General features: G+C 41.5%; 1 protein-coding gene across 1 annotated transcript in view; it reads right to left on the bottom strand.

Moving 5' to 3' along the window:
• Window positions 1–18,628, bottom strand: part of LOC104054609 (unconventional myosin-X-like) — a 95,211-nt gene that overhangs the window by 12,116 nt on the left and 64,467 nt on the right. The window contains exons 24-34 of the mRNA XM_054069236.1: window positions 14,102–14,141; window positions 11,833–12,624; window positions 9,717–9,840; window positions 8,977–9,220; window positions 8,032–8,127; window positions 6,312–6,405; window positions 5,626–5,681; window positions 3,813–3,955; window positions 2,845–3,039; window positions 1,456–1,613; window positions 106–229 (exon numbers count right to left, since the gene is read on the bottom strand). Of these exons, the coding sequence (XP_053925211.1) occupies window positions 106–229; window positions 1,456–1,613; window positions 2,845–3,039; window positions 3,813–3,955; window positions 5,626–5,681; window positions 6,312–6,405; window positions 8,032–8,127; window positions 8,977–9,220; window positions 9,717–9,840; window positions 11,833–12,624; window positions 14,102–14,141 (2,066 nt within the window). The remainder of the gene's footprint in view (window positions 1–105; window positions 230–1,455; window positions 1,614–2,844; window positions 3,040–3,812; window positions 3,956–5,625; window positions 5,682–6,311; window positions 6,406–8,031; window positions 8,128–8,976; window positions 9,221–9,716; window positions 9,841–11,832; window positions 12,625–14,101; window positions 14,142–18,628) is intronic.

Here is an 18,628-nt window from a genome sequence, read left to right as displayed (position 1 = left end):
ACTTCACCTGCACAGAGAGAGCTTACAGACCACTTCTGTGGTGCTCCGGCTTCACAACGATCCTCAAAATGTGAGAAAATTCAGTCACATAGGTAAAATACTTACAGTTGACACTAACATCCCCATATGGTAGTGGGAGCAATGGGGAATGCAAAGGGTGCTGGGTATATCGCAAGATTGGGTTCCTCCTATACGTCTGTTCCACTACTTCCAAGTTTGTGCTGTTTTCCTGAAAAAAAAGGAATTCTCTTCAGATGGGGATAGTTTGTTCATGGATGTCCTTATACATTTAGGTTCAAGCTCAATCAACTTTATATAAGTTTCTGAGGTCCACAGAGGGACAAGGTGACCAAAGCATAATTCACATATAAAAATGACTCTCTACATTATTTCTGAAAATTAAACATAAGAATAGCCAGGCGAGGTCTTACCAAAGGTCACCGAGCCCAGCATCTTGACTTCAAAAGTGGCTTGTGGCTGATACCTAATGCAGGCATGTAACAGGCATGTATAGCATGAGTCCTCCCTAGTATATCCTTCAGCAAACAGTTAATGGACTTTCTGACCACAGATCCACCATGCTTCGTACATAACACTGAGCCTGTCCTCTCTGAAGTTGTCTGGTTCTGCTACATGCATTTATGGAAAGGACAACCAAAACGCATATGGTGTTCAAAACCTGGTCCCATCACCATCATACACACTGTCATCATGTTCTTCTACATTTTATCCTATATTCCTTTCCTAACAACTCAATGCTCCATTTGTTGTTGAACTCCAAGTTGAAGTTTCCCAAGATTCTCCACAATCATTTGCAGCTCTTTCTTCCTGAATAGTTACAATCTAATTACATCTACTTTAGAGCTCATCACTATTAACATGTACATTTCATCTGAAATATGCTTTGGTCTATTTTCTGATTCCAAATTTAATTTGCCAGAGTTTCTGGAAAGAAGCCTTTTCAAAACTTACTCCTGCTATAGTGGCACAACTTGTGTCTTTTTTAACGGTGTTTTCTTTCCACTCTTTTATACGCTATTTAACCGCACAAGCCTAAGGTGCAAACAGGACTTAAGGCTACAGCAAAGTCACAAGGCTGGGAGGAACGCAAATTTTCATATCTGTGTCCAGAGGATGCTTAGGGAGAGGGAAAGATGCAGCAGGGATTTGCAAATGCTTAATGGTGTAATCCTGCATGCAATCTGTAATTACACAGCAGCTGCAGCCTAAACTTATGCCAATCAGTTCACATGCCAATTAAAACCAAAATTCACATTAAGATTTGATTATCTAGTTGCACAAACATTTAGATTTCTATGAAATAAGTTTTTTCTTCTTTTTTTTTCTCTAAGACAGCAACTCCACTTCTTGCGAGATTCTCAACAATGACATGGTAAGGCCAGTCGTGATCTGGTTGCTCCCAGCTCTCTTGGGAATTAGCACGATGCCACCTACCCTGATGTCATGAATTAGTTGCTGTGTAGGTGTTTCTATGGGAACTTTGCTGTCAATGACACCTTGAATGGCAGAGGCCCAGCGCATAGCTTCGTTCAACAGCTTCGTGTAGAGTCTGTAGGAGTGCTTTCGTCCATGGACAATGATGTTCCAATAGCCTGTGGAGAAAAAAGCTGGAAAGTAAAACTTGCTTCCATATTACCTTCTCTTTTTGCTGCAGCGTGTGGCTGAGGAAAACCCTTGCTGCTTTGATAGCAACACAAGGTGTGTCTAGTTAAAAGTTAGACATTAAAGTTCCCCATTCCCAAATCATATTCATTGGCAGGAAGGTCCCAGTCTAGGATTTGGTAGAAGGGCAGCTTCCCAAGGTACATGTATCTTGCAGTGTAACGTGAACACACCCCTGTCAACCAGACAGCTCACTCTCACAGGCTGGATTTCCCCTACAGGGTGCTATTAATCACTTAGAAAATGACCACTCTAAACACAGTACCTGGTCAGATCGCCAAATGATTCTCATAACTTTTAAAAATAACATTTTTTACATAAACTGAGAGAACAGGTTAGGATAACGACAATTCACTCTAATAAAAGACCACCCAAGACATCAGTTGAGATAAAAAAAGGTCAATGATTTCTTGAAAGTGAGCAGAAAAAAATTCCTCTCTCTCACTTTACTAAATACATCCAGCTTCCAGCCCTTTTTAAAAATATCCCAAGTAACTTTACTACTCAAATGTCCAGTATTTCAAGCCTTCTTCTAAGGTTCACCTTCTTTTTGGGGGGATTCACCCCTCACCTCATAATCTGAGCTCCCCCATAAACTTATAAGGCAAGCAGTGGAGGATCATCCCAGATCCTGCCTTCCCATAACTATGTCACTCAGCAGAGAAAGCAAACACAGGCGCTTGTCATCTTTTGTTTCTAACAAGTTGAGTAATGCTAGAAAAAAGACTTACAGTGTATGCTCTGCTGTTATTTAAGTGAATAACATTGACCCCAGAGACAAACGTAGGTCATGTTACAAAGTCACAGTTACTTAGAGAGATGTGCTGATAATTACAGTGTTAGCTGTAAGAATTCATACCCCTTTCCCTATTTGGGAAACACTCAGATGAACAGTGACACTAGTCAGGGAAAAAAAAACATCAGCACTGTGTATCTCTGTCAGCTGCGAGGGACCTACTGTCACCTACACACTACTCCCTTTGCAAGGCTCTTACAGTTTCTGTGGGGTTCAAACAAAAGACGTTCACAGCCAGACACAGAGCCTCAGATAACATCAAGACTACCTTCTCAACATGACACACTACTGCATTCCTACACCACCCCTTCTTCAGGCAGCTCCACACATGCACAGTCTCTTCATTACCCCTTTCTTCCTCTTACCCGTGTCTTTGAAGACCCTCTCATCAGGCTGCACTACAGAGCAAAGGCTGTTGAGCACAAGTGTGCCAAGCTTGGCAGCTGTGCGCTCAGATGACTTGTAGTAATCAAGGGCAGTGTTTGTCAGCACAAACCAGCGTTTCTTCATCTTCAAAGAGGACATCTTGTTACTGCTCTGAACCTCTTTATGAAGCCAGCCTAGCACAGGAACACAAACATATCAATGGTTTCACCACCACAGCAATCCCATCTCTGGCCTGGTGACTCTAACTATAGTACCAGAACCTCTCTGCAAAAAGCTGATGCTGGGACCTACCAGCTCTGCTTTGATGCTTCCCTAACAAGTCACAAACATCTGAAAAAATAATTTACTATTCATTCTTTTGGAAGAGATGCCAAATGCCTATCCAAACTTTGATGGAAAAGGTTTGGTGATGCATGTCTTCCAATAGAAAGATATGTAAGCTTCAGCCTCAGAGAATTATTCTCACCTTACTATGTCTACCAGACATAGTTTGTTTAGCTGAGGGCAGCAGAAATCCCAGAGATCTCTCTCCCTCCTTCTCTACATGACAGGTGCCAGCAGGGACAGGGCTTTCTGGAAACAAAAGCTGCAGTGTCATGTTATGGTCAGTCAAAGCCAGCTGCTTCTGAACAGCAGCCATGCTCCTTCCCTGATGGCATTTGCTAGGCTTATTGAAATAGGCTATGGAACTAACATCAGAAAAATAAATGGATAGAGAAGTACTTATTTTTTTTCCAACTTTGGCTTTCTGAATATACTTGACAGGGAATTGGATCACAGCAAGCACAACACAGGCAAGCAGCAAGCAGGAAGGTGGACAGGGGCACAGAATGAATGGTTTGGGAGAGCAGCTAAACCCTAGGCTGGATCAGCTGTAATAACTCCCCCTCAGATCATAAATGGAAGATGAGTTTCACATGTTGTAAATGCAAGCATTTCCTTTTACCTCTCACAAGGAATTCCTGGCCATCAACCTTAGATTCGCCTTTTGGTTTCTGCAGCAGGGAGATCCAATGATGCATCTCCTCAGGGGTGTCGCTGTTGCAGTGAATCACGCGATTTGCTGTGATGATCACAAAAGAATTTGGTCTGCCAGAAGATAAAAGCATTAAGATTGGCTGTAACCATACAAAAACCTCAACTCGCAGAATACCCAAAGCCGCACCTTCTACCTTCTCACAAGCAATGCAGAAAGATTCTCTTAATACAAACTACAGAGAAGCGTAGGAACACTTCAGAGAATCTACTGTGCAGTTGGTCTGCAAATCGATGAATGCAGAGACCAGGTAAATGGAATTAAACATCTTCCAAAAGCTATTTATAAAGACTAGAAAACATTAATTAGCTAATGTTCTGGGTTCATAGGCAAAGGATAATAATAAGTACAAGGTACCCTTTGATTGGACTGAGCTAGTGCTGGTACCACTGGGCTGAGTTAGTACAGTCATTATCCTTGTACTTATTAAACCCAGCGATTTAGTAGCAAACATAGGTCCCAGCATGATCAGCTAAAATGAATTTGAGATTGGTTTTAAAAATGAGGAGCTGATCTTGACAAAACAGGAAAAACTGTTACATTGCTCCTAGATGACTTTGTCTTCTCTTGCAATAAACAAATGTGTCCTCCCCAAAAAATATTCACAATTTGGCACAGAATTGATGCTTTACAGGAAAACACACAAAAAAAATTTGATCAGTTCCAAGAGGATAGACTTGGAAAGCTCTGAAAGCAAACACATATTCCTATGAGAAAACAGAGAAATTGGGAAGCAGAATGCAAGTATGAAATAAAAGGTAAAAGGTACAAGGTAATAATTATGAAATAAAAGGTAAAAGGAAATTGTCTAGCCATGGCATAAACTTATGGAAGATAAAAATAAACTGCACAAAAAACTTTGCTGAACAATAAGTATTTTCCTCAGAATTTGTTTAACATTGATTCAGACATCGATACTCCTGAAGGGTGTAGCTCAGCAGATGCGTGAACAAATTGTGACTGTTCAGCTTACTAATCTGTGCCTAGGTTTTCACTGGTACACCAATTAACTACGAGTAGCCAAGACTGAGAACTGGCTAAAACATTTTTATGAATGAAATCTTAGTTCACCATGAAGATACGCATTTTCTAAACTAGTAACACCAAAGCCCTGGCAACTTGTGTGAAATAAGCAGATCATAAATGTAAAAAGCTTAATAGCTAACATTTTACTTCAGCACTGTAGTAAGAATCTTTGCCCTGGCTGAACCTGTTAACACCGTGGGAAATGGTTAAATGTTAACATAAAGTGATAGGAAATGTCTCGTTTCTTCTCTAAAACTAACCTATCTGTGAACTAACCAGTCTGTGCTCTGTTGCATTGCAAAGATTCCAAGAAGAGTACAGATTTCTAAATTCGTCTATTATTCTCCTACAGTGCTGTTTCTTTCCCCTAAATTTACAAGATTAACTTATAATTACTCTGTTGAAAAACTGGAAGTGCTGCTTTTGCTGGACATTTTTGTTCAGTATTAATAATAGGTAAGACTATATTTTTTTTTACATTGAGATTATGCTGTTCTCACTTTCAAGAGGGAAAGGAGAAACTTTCACTCGAAAATAACTCTGTGAACTTCATCCCTGTGAAGTGATATAGCTTGTTTCAAGCTAAAGACCTCAGATACATTTATTTGTTTGGAGATAAATTCTGATGAGTTTAAACAAATGCAAAACTCAAAGAAAACCTGCACCTACCCACAAAAATATGCTAGAGTGTACCTACCTATCAGGATTGTCTGAGGCACAGACAGAGTCAATAAGCCCAACATCCAGGGTTCCCTGTACAGAGAGAAAGACACAGATAATAGAAATTGCTTGCATCTTAAATTACAGACATTCTTCTTCATGAAGAGGACTGGAACTGAAAATATTCTTCGGAATTCCAATAGCTTCAGTAGAAATGAACATATGAGAAAGCCACAAGTGAGTCATCTTTGCTCCCTAAACAGCATGAGATGATGCACAAAGGCTCCAACAGGGCTGAGGGAAAAGAGCTACAAATCTAAAGAGAGCATTATGAAGGTCTGAAATAACCTTTGCTAGTATCTCCCTGCTGGCAAAATACAGAAATACATTGTTCTTCCCAACTGCTTATCTTCTGTCTGGAACAAATGTGACCCAGACTAGTCCCATAATCCCACCCAAAGGCATTTTATCAGAATGACACAGCCCCACTCTTTCCCCTCAAACCAAATAGAGCTACTGGTGATCAAGCCAAGCCACCTGGCACAACCACCATGCTCCCCGCTGTTTAACCTTTTTCCTATCGCTGTTTCTTAATAAAAATTGCCAAGCTTCCTAATACTGTTTATGAACTATGGCACTGGATGTGTTGAAAAAACCTGCACAAAACAGTTAAAACACAGAGGGCTCCAAGCATGCACACAAACTGGTTGCACAGTAACTCACCACAGCATTCTTTGGATTGGCTTGTTCATCTTGCATTTCCCTCAGCTGCTGCACTGTAGCACTGTGTACTCGGCTGAGGACATTAAACCAACCACTGGCAATGAAAACAGACTCAAAGTTAAGATTTGGGTAGTGAAACAAGCTCTAGAATATGATCAAGGAACCTGGGAAGCTGCCAGTGGGAAATTCACAATTCCCTGAGAACTATGCTACAAAACATCTCTTGGGCTGACAATTCCAAATTCTACTGTCTTCCTTCCTCTTTATTTATCCATGAAAATTCTGTGCACGTTCTAAAGCATCTGCTCCCACAAAACCCAGTTTTCTACCCGCTCTTCAAGGAACTGCAGGCAGGCAGTGGCCTTACCAGGGAGCACATATAAGCAGACTGAGAAAAGCACACAGCATTCGTAAAGATAGGGTCAGTTGGGAACCTTTCTGGACTAGAGTCCTGGAGGTGCCTGGGAGCCTTCTTACCTAGTCTTTCCTCTGATCTGCTCATAAACTTGCAAGTCACATGGCTGCAAATTGATCCTGGGCTTTTTTATAGGTTAATTTGGAATTAAGTTATTTGTCTGTGAAAGGGCTTCTTGCTACAGACCTATCTGGTGGCTAATCTGTGCTGCAGAACAAGCAGATTCTTATCTGCAGCTTCCAGTGAGATCAGCAAACATCTAGACTCCATGGAGGATTCTCAAAGGGGATACTCTACAGCATCCACTAATGTGCCCTTTGCTAGCACAAGTGTTGGTGCTTTCTTCTCAGAACAGAGACTGACATGGGGTTGACAGAGGCTACATTTGGTTTACTTTTGCCCTAGCAATTTTGCAATGTTATCTTAGGGCATACGTATTCCATTTGTGGAAGTTCTAGGTTAAGAAAGTACTGTTAATTCAGCTACTGCCCCTTGAATTTGCCCGTTTCTTGTTCATGTGGCTGTTCTTAGTCTATTTCTGTTAATTTATCTCCAAATGCCTTCTCCCTTCCTCTCTTTACATCCAAATGAAATAACAACAAACCCTAAATAGCTTCACAAAATCAGATGGAAGTAGATAAGAAAAACAGTTACTCTGGCTGGGCTGCAAGAGCAGAAGCCTTGGTAAAAGTGGGAAGACACAAGCAGCTAGGGACAGTAACCTCTTAACTTGGCTTTGCATAGCCAGAACAGGTTGTCCAACCTGCCCTTAAACAACCGATTCCTACTGACTGGCCAGGACACCAAGAAGGAAGGACGTGAGTCATTTGTTTGCTTTGTACTGGGAAGATTTTATCAGATGACACTACAGACTCTGATAAGCTGCAGCCTTTTCTCTGTCTCCTGGATAAAATCCAGCTGCTTTTGCAATCATTTACAGACAACATGAATAGACTTTTTGTTTGATTCAAGATTCCATTCAATAAATACATCAGCTATTAGATGTTCTAGTTTAAATTAAGGTTTTGTGTGTTTCCTGAAGTAACCCTTGAATTCATCATGCTCACAGCCACATAAGAAGGTGGCAGTCCTGTGACTGACTGACGAATAGGCTGAACCACCATCTCAGTAGCTGCAGCTGGAAGCCCCCAAAGTAGTACTTCTCAGTAAGCACAAAGTGACACCCTGGAACGAATTCCCTCTTTTCTCCAGCAAAAGGGAAGTGATTGTTTTCCAGGCTCTCCCACGAGTACCTGGTTCAGATCTGCACCGAATAAACAAACCTAATGAAACTCCTTCTTATACCTGGCATCTTCTGGTGACTCTGCGACAATGTGATAAACTCTGTCTTCTGTCACGATGTCCAAGGCATTCTCCTTTTCATGAATGTCTACAATCTCTCTAGAACACAGCAAATCATAAGAGCCAAAGCTGAAAACTTCCATGGGCATAAATTGCATCTAGCCAATTTTTTTTTTTTTTTCATTCACATCATTCAGTTCACCATACAGAAGGAAAATTGCTGGTTTGGATGGCTTGTGACCGACAGAAATACAAAATTCAACACACATTGAAACATTTAGAGTCCCCTTAAAATTTTTTGTACAGTTAGTGCACTACAAAACCAAAGATTAAGGTGTTAAATGCATTTTCTTCAAGACACCAGCAAACTAGATGGAAGAAGAAAGAGATCACAGGGAGACTGATATAGAGGACTGCTCACAAAGTGGGGTGCGCCTCTCTTTTTGGTACTTCACAGGTCCACTTAATGCTAACAGGTCTCTAGTCTCTCCTTTCTTACAGAAGGAGTTGAGGAATTGGCTATGGCAGCAAAAACAGCATTCAGGACTCAGGAAAGGCATAGTACATACCGCCAAACTCAAATCCCGCTGTGAGTGTCATACGACCTCTGTGAAAGGCCTGGAGAAGCCAGGAAACAGATGGAGTCAGAGTAGGAGAGAATGCATGGGGTATGTACTTAATTAGCCCCTGCTGATCTGCCTCCATCCATGAAGTGGAAAGAACTTCTGCCGGATTATGAAACACAAGACTGGAAAAAGAACTACCGAGTAATTCCAGACTCCCTCCAGTGTAAAACTAGAAGCTCTAACTGTCTTTCCCTTCCATTATGTCTCTGATTCTCCTAACCCTATGGGAGATACACAGGCCAATGAAATGGCAGTACTGGACAATTCAGTATTGATTGAGAGACTGAATACTAGGGATCAAAAGGACTTTTTCTTCACTCACTTTGCCCTTCTGATATCAATTGTCCCCTTAAGCTTTTCCTCACTGTCATTCTCAAAGTACATCAGCTTGGATTCTCGAAGCACAAACCAACGGCGTTTCCAGTTGCGGCGTGAAAGTGTTGACATGCCTCCACCTTTCTTATACAGCCAGCCTGACTTTAGTGCCTCTTGCTTGGTGCGGAACCACATGAAGGCCTCGTTCTTAAGAACACACCAGCGCCGCCTCCATGGGTTCATGAGACCTCCTGAAAAGTGAGGGAACAAAATTTCATCAGACATGCAGCAACAAGGGCCACGCTTTGGTTCTGATCCTGCTACGTGGGCACTTAGTTGCCACTTCATTTCTTACATGAAACAAAGGAGCTGTAGGAGAGAAACAAGGTTATGCTTAAGTTTGGACAGATTAAAACCAGAACAAACTAGTGAAACAAACACAAAAATATAGAAATATATGCACTACTCAAACATTTTTGTGCTGTCTTCAGTTTTGTAGATAAGAATGAGTCATTCAAGCCCACACCAAGCAGACATAATTAGGTCTCAGTGGTAAAGATATCCAGTCTAATTCCCTGACACTCACCTCCTAGCTCTGTTTTATTTGCTTGTTTTAAATAAAAGAAGAAGAAAAAAACTGAATAAACAGAGAACTAAAGGCAAATGAAGATGACAATTCTGGAGAAACAGCAGAGAAAGAGGGTTTCGGGTTTCCATCCTTCCATGGTTTTGGCTAAAGCCGCTTACCTTTCATGTAGAGATAGCTGTGAAAATAGGGTGGTCCTGAGCCATTGAAGAGAGTGACTCGTCCATTACAGAACTCTTCATCTGTATCAATGTAAACATCCACTTCTTCTTCACTGTCCAGAAACTGAAAGAAAAAGAAATGCAGGCTACTTGGTTTCTCCTGGTCATAGGAGGACAGGAGCAAATTAACATGGCTAGAGAAGTCACATACTCAGAAGGCGCAAAATTACATATACTCTTTAAAAAAAAAAAGGTAATACACTGAAACCAGAGGCTTGACAGCTTACCTATTAATGCCTAAAGCAAGAGTCCCCAGCGTGCAGAATTTTCACACCAGAGAGTGACATTAAGCAGTGGACATGGCTAGAAAACTTCAGCTACCTGCTATAATAAACCCTCCTGTTACAAGGCAGAGCCCACAGAACAAAATCTAATTTAATGAGATTAATACAGAATTTTTCATTTTGGAGAAGTTTTCTGATTTTATTGGCAGACAGGCCAGGATGCTGGGCAAGACAGAGCACTGATCTAAGCCCAGCAAAGAAATGCCTTGCTTTCAGCTGATTAGAGAAAAAAGCATATTCCAGGACAACTGAACCCTAAACCCAAAGATTTAAATCACTTAAATAATACTACTGCATTTACTCATCCCTGCTCTCCAACTAGATAATGGCCCTCAGCCATAAAAACAGTTTACACACAAAATCTCAAATTACCTCATCATTTCCTTTACTTTAAATACAACTTCCTTTGATCAGCTTTATTAATTTAATACTAATGAATGCAGCTCCTTAGGCCTTCTCCTTCCTCAAACGCATGTTGCTTCATTTCATTTTTCCCATCTACTCCTCTTTTGTCTTATTCCTGTTCCACTCATTTATTCTCCCTCTTTTGCCACCAAGATTAAAAAAGCAGGTACTCTTGGATGAACAGCTACTGCTGGGATTGTGACCCAGCTGCAGTTATCTCTTCCTGTGGCTCTTGTCATGACAGTACCAACTGGATTTGTGATGTCTTAAGTACTTAGGAGCCGAAAAAAACTCTCCTCTTCTATTAACATTTGAAGAAGAATGTTACAAATCAGCCTAGGCTGTGAGAGAATTCATGACTTGAAGACTACCTGACAGTGATCTGTGAGTACTTGTCCACGGAGAAGGTACCTTTACTCAAGAAATGCAAACAGGAAAAATAATGCAATTTTTTTAAGAAGGGACATAATCTGCCACTGGAAAAGAACAGCAAAGGAAGTAAACTGAATTCCTTAAAAAAAAAATCAAACATTTTCAAAAAGATATTTTGTAGTTCAGGTCTCTGTTGTCAGCGACATCATTTATCTGAGGTATTTTTATGACTGTCATTGGCTTCACACCTGAACTCCTAAAAATCTTATGCAGGCTTATCTGACATCCTGTTCTGTAATGGAATGTATAGTTGCATTATTAAGCCACTAGCCTGAGGGTACTCAGGAAGTCCAGAGCCTCATGTGGGACCTAAGCTGAGATGCTTCAAGTGCAAGGCTCCAGCACTGTCAGAGTCCCTGTGCAAGGAATGAAAAGCTTCAGTGGTCTTGGCTATGTGCGCCAAGATGCAGCCTGGATCAGCACAGTAATTTCTTCTAGCCTTAGAATAGCTTAAAACTTGCACAAAGCAGCTGAAAATAAACCCTTGACGCTGAACAGTAATGGGAATAGAACAAGAGAAGTTTCAGTGACAGAAACAAACCAAACCTCAGCCTTTCCTGTTTCCTCTTGTGATTGTCCACTGCAAGCTCAGGCTACTCCTCCAAGATCCCTCTAAGGCAGAACGTACACCTACAAGATACTAGTTGCCTGCTTTAAGTCATCGTAAAGGGTGTTACATTAATATATGGTGATCAGAACAATCTGTAATAGCCTAGTTACACATGTGCTAGCTTGTGCACCAGAAGACAATGGACAAGCCCTCTGGCCTTCAGTCCGTGTCTGTTTCCTTTTCTTCACGCAGATTACTGACATAGGAGAGCTATATATTAGTAACAATGCCCAGAGCAAGCGGGCATACAGTAAGAAGGCAAAGATGTTATAAGCATTAAAAAAGTCATCCTAATGTCCAGAAAGGTGAAGGGAAGGATTCTTACCGAGTCAAGGCTGCCACGGTTGGAGTCCAGGCTGGTACCATGAGAGTGTCGCAGACCTTCCTCACCATTCAGAGGTTCAGCTGAGGCGCTACCTGCATCTCCACAGCCATCAAACTCCTCATGGTCATAGTCAGACTCCACATCCGGAGGAGGAGTGTATACTCGCTCTCCCATCTCCCCGCTGTTACTCCTCTGTGTATTTGAGACAATACTGCAAATGCTTTCTGCTGGGTCAGACACAGCTCTCTGCTCCTTGGGGCTAGTGGCTCTTTCCACAGACTGTCCTGGAGCAAGGACAACCTCTTCCACTCTCTTTTGGAGAAGTGAAAGGCTTGTGTCTGCAACTTCCTCTGAGTAGCTATTGCTGCTTCTCATGCCATGCTGATTCAAGACCACCAAGCTGGAAGTTGGCCGGCCTTCATCATCAGCATGAAAACCCTCATCCACTTCTTCTTCAGCCAGTGGTGCCATCAGGCTGCAGTCAATGTTGAGTGTCCCCTCACTAGAAAGTGAACGCTCTAAGTTTTGCACACTTTCATCCAGATTGCCAAAATCCAGCAGCTCCAAGAACTCCTGGGCAACCCTAGATGCCTCCTTTTCCAGCCTCTGGATCTCTTCTTCTCGTTGCCGATTGATTTCATTCCTGGTGTTTTCACAGATGATAGACATATGATCCTCCTTCTGTTGCTGCAACTTCTCAATCTCCTTCTCCAGTCTTAAGATCTCCTCCATCTGACGTCTCTCTTCTTCTTTCAGTGGAATATCTACCTCTTCAGTCTTTACTGCTTCCACCTTAAAGAATTTAGAACAGTGTTAAAGTAGTTTCTTCAATTTATTTGTGTTCCTTGTCTGGACCTTCTATTCTTCTGATCTCCTGTGCTTGCCTTGTAACTCTAATCTGCAAAAAGATGACTCTAAGCATCCTGCAAAAATCTATGGTGTAAAATCTAAAGACAGAACCACTGCTCATTTTTCCAGCAGCCTACCTCCTTTCTGAATCATACACAGAAGCTCACTGGGATCAGTGAATTTTTAGAAGAGCCTCTCTGTCTGCTACTCATGTTATAACCCTTTGTACACTACAATATAAAAGCATCCTGAAAGGCTGTCCTCCCTTTTGAACTATCTCACAAACATACACACATATAGGAAAAAGCGACTATATATGAATAAATATATGCATAGCCTGCTTAAGAGCTTGAAGATTTCCCAGAAATTCATTCAAAGATTTGGGGATTTTGTTGCTTCCCAAGTTGGGGATATGCACATCAGATAAGGTCTGGAAGGGATATTTGCAATGAAGCAGGACTGTATCCACTCCAACCCCACTCCACCAAAACTCCACCCAGAATTTTTTGGTATTCTTTAGCATCGCTGGATGGATGATGGCTGGCTGCTGAAAATTCTTGCCTTCCTCTATTTTCCACACTGAAGTAACAGGATATTTCTAGCAAGTACAAAATAATTAGAAGGCGGAAGGGACTGGTAACTTTTACTGACATTTAGCTATAAAATAAAGCCACCCTCCCCTCCATGGAGGATGTTGAAAACATACACACACAAGAAAGAAAACACAAAAATAAATTCCAAAAGGATCTCATGTATTTCCTGATAGGAGTATGACAATGCAGCCAATGAACGACCCATTTAAGCCACAATCCTTGTTTTCTTTACAGTTATTCTGTTGCTTGTTCACCATTGGACTCTTGTAGACAAATGCGTTTTTATACTCTAATCTGTCATCTGTCCTGAACAGAGCTGGCCTGAAACTGGGGAACAAGGGGTTTGGCAAAAGAAAGAAAGAGATACACAGCTGTTTTCACACACCTCTGAGTAGGTGGTCTGCTCTTTGATATATAAAGAGCCAACAATTAGATCAGTTACAACAGGTTTATTTTAGCCATGGTAGCAGCCAGCTGTACTCTTATTTTGGCTATTACGGGCAACAATCCAGCAAAACAATGTAGCTCATCACAAGGTCATATAATAAGCTCAAGTAGTAGAGATAACAAAGGATGTTGCATATTGAATATGGAACTTTTAAAATAGGAACTATGCAACCTGGTACATGAGCCTTGAAAAAACCCCACTGCCTTGTCAATTCTATGCAACTTGCCAAAGCCAAACACCTGCAAGTTTTTGTTCAAAACCCATTTTTAAATCATGTTGCCACAATAACAGTATTACCTCCAGGAGAACTGTAGGCAGTGAAAGACCCTTCACAGATACTGAAGAGAAGACATATGAACAGAATAACTGTCAAACTTACCTGATCCACCTGGAGTAGTGCATTCAGTTGTTCTTTTTCTCTGTTAAAAAACAAGATATGATAGTCAGAGAGAGACCTACTTCTCCTACATGAGGCTTTCAGGATTACATGGACATATCATCCCTCCATGGGTAAGGTTAAAATAAGGTACCTGTTGTTAAGACTGATTTAAAAGCTTTTGTAATTTAGTAAAAATCCAATTCTCTATGGTTGGCATGAGCTTTGTGGATACAACAGATTTTCCCCGTGCACTTAACTTTCAGATCAATCAGGAAATGAGATTAGTTGGAACACACTAGGAAGGACATTGGAAACAATAACAAAAAGACAGATCAGTTAGACTCATGATAAACAGAATCTTCTGAACTACTACACATCTGTTGATATAAAATGAGGTTGTACTGGCATAATTGACACTTATCAGGAAACTTTTTTAAGAAAAATAAGAGAGTTGCTGCAATACCAGCATTGAATTGTTTTTTATTTTGCTTTTACTGTATTTAAATGCCACATAAATTATCGATTTTTTTTACTTTGTTAATGACTAAGCTGACAACTTCTTATTCTAAAGACCTGTGTGCTCCAGCTTGCATAACTTCTCAGTGGCATGCAAAACCTAGTTTACCAGTAAAGGCTGTAAGATTCAGAGTTTGTCAGTAAACGTGAGTAGAGGATAAAACCCTATCCCACTGTGCTGCATCTCCACAGAGATCAAAAAGGTTGTACTCCAAGGAAAAGCTGTCACTACGGCCACTTTCTCCATAGCAAGCATGCTACAAGCAACTTAACTAGTAAACATAAAAATGTCGGGGTCAGGCATAGGGAGCAGGGACAGGAAGTTGCTGGATGGAAGAGTCTACTTGTCGCAACCACTGTACAGCTAAATTCAGACTGTCCATGGTAACTTTCAAATCTATAATTCAACCCCAAACAGAACAGGAGGGCAACAATATTTATTTCCCAGGCCCTGCAGGTTTTCCCAGCCAAATTCGAAATCACAGCTGCAAGTCACCACATCCTTAAAGCTCTCACTCTTGCTCTATCTCAAAAAAAGAAAAATCCAGGAAATGTTCATAAATGAAAGCTGACATAAGTGAGATCCAGATGGTTCCAACTCTACTAAAAGATCTCTAACAGTAGTCATGAGTTAAACAATTGCCTTAAATGATAAGGGGGTTCATGAAGCAGAACCATTTTAAAACAAATCAGGAATACCACCTATAATCTACACATTAATTCCTCCAACTGTTCCTCACATTCTTTTAGACCTCTGGTATTTCTTGCTGCTTTCCACCGATCTCCAACTGATTCAGACTCTTCCTGAAATGTGATACCCAAAACTAGGGACAGTACTCTAACTGAAGACTTACCAGTGCCAAGCGGAACAGAATCACCCCCACATTTTACAGAAAGAATCCTGTTTATAGACAGCATTTGTCTTCTCTCACACAGCATGGCACTGGTGACTAATACTCAGCTCAGCCTTCAGACCTTCTTCCTGCTGTTGAAGTAGGCATTCCCCCTTCTCTCTCTGTGCATTTGATTATTCCTAATTGTAGGTCTGCATATGTCTGTATTGAAAGCTATCCTAGGTTTTCCAGACCATTTCTTCAATTTGCCAAAATTATTTGAATTGTAATCCCATCTAGCCATATACTTACAGCCCCTCACCAGGCAGTCTTATTTGCAAACTTAGTAAGGATATTCATACTTCCTCATCCAACTTATTAAGCAAAAATTGCAAAAGTATCATATCCAGCACAGACCTTGGAAGAATCCCATTCAAGAGTTTGCTCCCATTTAACAAAAAACTACTTCTGTTTACTAATTAAGATGCAATAATACATTGCATACAAAATGCAGTTAAACCACAAATCCTCATCTTGCTTCACGTACTTTTTGCCAAATCACATTCCTTATAGTGTCATAGGGTACTTTTGCAACATGTGAAAGCCCTTACCTACCCTCTATCCGCCCAAAGTCAAGTTAACCTGTCCTCTATGGCTTTTTCCTATCTACAAGGCACGTCATAAGCTAGCACAGAAAGAAACAGGCAACTTTAATGCTGTTCGTTTTTCAGAAATCCATGTTTGCTCCTAACTCTTTATCAAGCATTTATGACTATTAGATTATTTGTTTCGGCATTTTCCTGAAACTGAGGTTAGGCTGACTGGTCCTCAATTGGCTTTTCTCTTTTCCTATTTCAAAAGGTGGTCATTAGGCTTGGCATTTTCCAGTTTCATGGAAACTACATTGTTATCCACAAAGGAGAAAGAGAATAGCTACTGATTAAAACCACTTCAGCCAGTTCTGAAAGTACCTAAACATTAATTTCATCAAGTCTGGATGAAGTCTTTGTAATCTAATTTCTCTGAGCTTTCTAAAGTCTTTTACCTCCCTGCTAGGTTCTGAATTCTTACACAACTGCTAAGTGTATTTAGAGTTCACCAGTTAAACCTTTTGGTTAAACCTTTTGGTTATAAAAATAGCATCAAACACCTCAGTTTTCTCAACATTATGTTTTTCTTCCTGTTGAACAGGAAGAAGAGTAGACCAAATTCCTCTATGTCTCCCTTTTACTAACAGTGTATGCACAATAACTGCATCCCAAGTTTTAGTTCGTTATAGCTCAGATTGCACCTTGGTCCTTCTAATTTTGCCCCTGCATACGCATTGGGTTTTTTTGCTTGTTCTCAGCAGATCAGCCAATTTGCAATTTCTGTGGACTTCCACCTCATTTTTTAGGTCAAATGGGAGTTTAGAATTTAGCCAAGTTGATTTGCTAGTGGCTTTTTGGCTACTGAGTCTGAATGAAGCCATTTTGACATCAAGTAGACAATGAAAGCAAAACAAGTATTTCACCTGATTCCTAGAAACACTGACACTTCTTTACAATGATGCTGGGTTCAACACATCTTTCATGGGCTGTGAACTAAAGCGCAAGGGCAGAAACACACAAGAATGAATAAGCTAAATAGGTCCTTTTATCTAAAGCTAGGTAGAGGCAAGCTCTGCTTAGTACAATGAGGACTTTAGACCTGAAATAGTGCCTGCAGCATTTGGTATCTGCAAACTAGTTATTGACATTCTGAACTTGCACAGCTTCCTGTTGCTGATGTTCTAAATCGACACATTGATAAAACAGAGCCTTCAGTGTTATCCAACAAATTCCTTGACCAAACTGTTCACCACTGGTGTCACTGACTCCATGTCTTGTCTCAGCAGATACATCACCCTACTTTCTCCGGCAAACCGCAGGCAATCTTTTTTCCTCGTGAGATGCCTCTAACCTTAGAATTTTCTGATGCTTCTCACATGTCTTACTCTGCCAAGATCCAACCTTTGGAGAAGTATGTAACAAAAGCCTACAGGAAACATAACCAACTATTTATGAAAAACTTGGAAGAGCCACAGGATTATTTGTTTAAAGCGTTATGCTTCTTAAAAACAAAATATTATCAAGAGAGACATTCATGGATAGGATGTAGGTAACCATGGAGTGAACAGTAAATCATAGAATCACTAGGTTGGAAGGGACCCACTGGGTCATTGAGTCCAACCATTCCTAACAATCCCTAAACCATGCCCCTCACCACCTTGTCCACCCGTCCCTTAAACACCTCCAGGGAAGGTGACTCAACCACCTCCCTGGGCAGCCTGTTCCAGTGCCCAAGGACTCTTTCCGTGAAAATTTTTTCCCTGATGTCCAGCCTGAACCTCCCCTGGCGGAGCTTCAGGCCATTCCCCCTTGTCCTGTCCCCTGTCACTTGGGAGAAGAGGCCAGCTCCCTCCTCTCCATAACCTCCTTTCAGGTAGTTGTAGAGAGCAATGAGGTCTCCCCTCAGCCTCCTCTTCTCCAGGCTAAACAACCCCAGCTCTTTCAGCTGCTCCTCGTAAGACTTGTTCTCCAGCCCCCTCACCAGCTTCGTTGCTCTTCTCTGGACACACTTCAACATCCTTCTTGTGGTGGGGGGCCCAGAACTGAACACAGTATTTGAGGTGTGTCCTCACCAGTGCTGAGTACAGAGGGAGAATAACCTCCCTGGACCTGCTGGTCGCACTGTTTCTGATACAAGCCAAGATGCCGTTGGCCTTCTTGGCCATGTGGGCACACTGCTGGCTCATGTTCAGTCACCTGTCAACCAACACCCCCAGGTCCTTCTCCTCTAGGCAGCTTTCTAGCCAGACTTCTCCTGGTCTGTAGCACTGCATAGGGTTGTTATGCTTCAAGTGCAGGACCCGGCATTTGGCCTTGTTAAACCTCATGCCATTGGTCTCAGCCCAGGGGTCCAGCCTGTTCGGTCCGTTTGCAGAGTCTCCCTACCCTCCATCAGATCCACGCTTCCACCCAGCTTAGTGTCATCTGCAAATTTGCTAAGGGTGCACTCAATGCCTTCATCCAGGTCATTGATAAAGACATTGAACAGGGCTGGAGCCAGTACCGAGCCCTGAGGAACTCCACTTGTAACTGGCCTCCAGCTGGAGTTAACTCCATTGACCACCACTCTCTGGGCCTCTGGAGAATGT

Source organism: Cuculus canorus, chromosome 6, assembly GCF_017976375.1.
Source record: "Cuculus canorus isolate bCucCan1 chromosome 6, bCucCan1.pri, whole genome shotgun sequence".
NCBI classification, from domain to species: Eukaryota; Metazoa; Chordata; class Aves; order Cuculiformes; family Cuculidae; genus Cuculus; species Cuculus canorus.
This window is presented reverse-complemented; position numbering and strand designations above follow the sequence as displayed.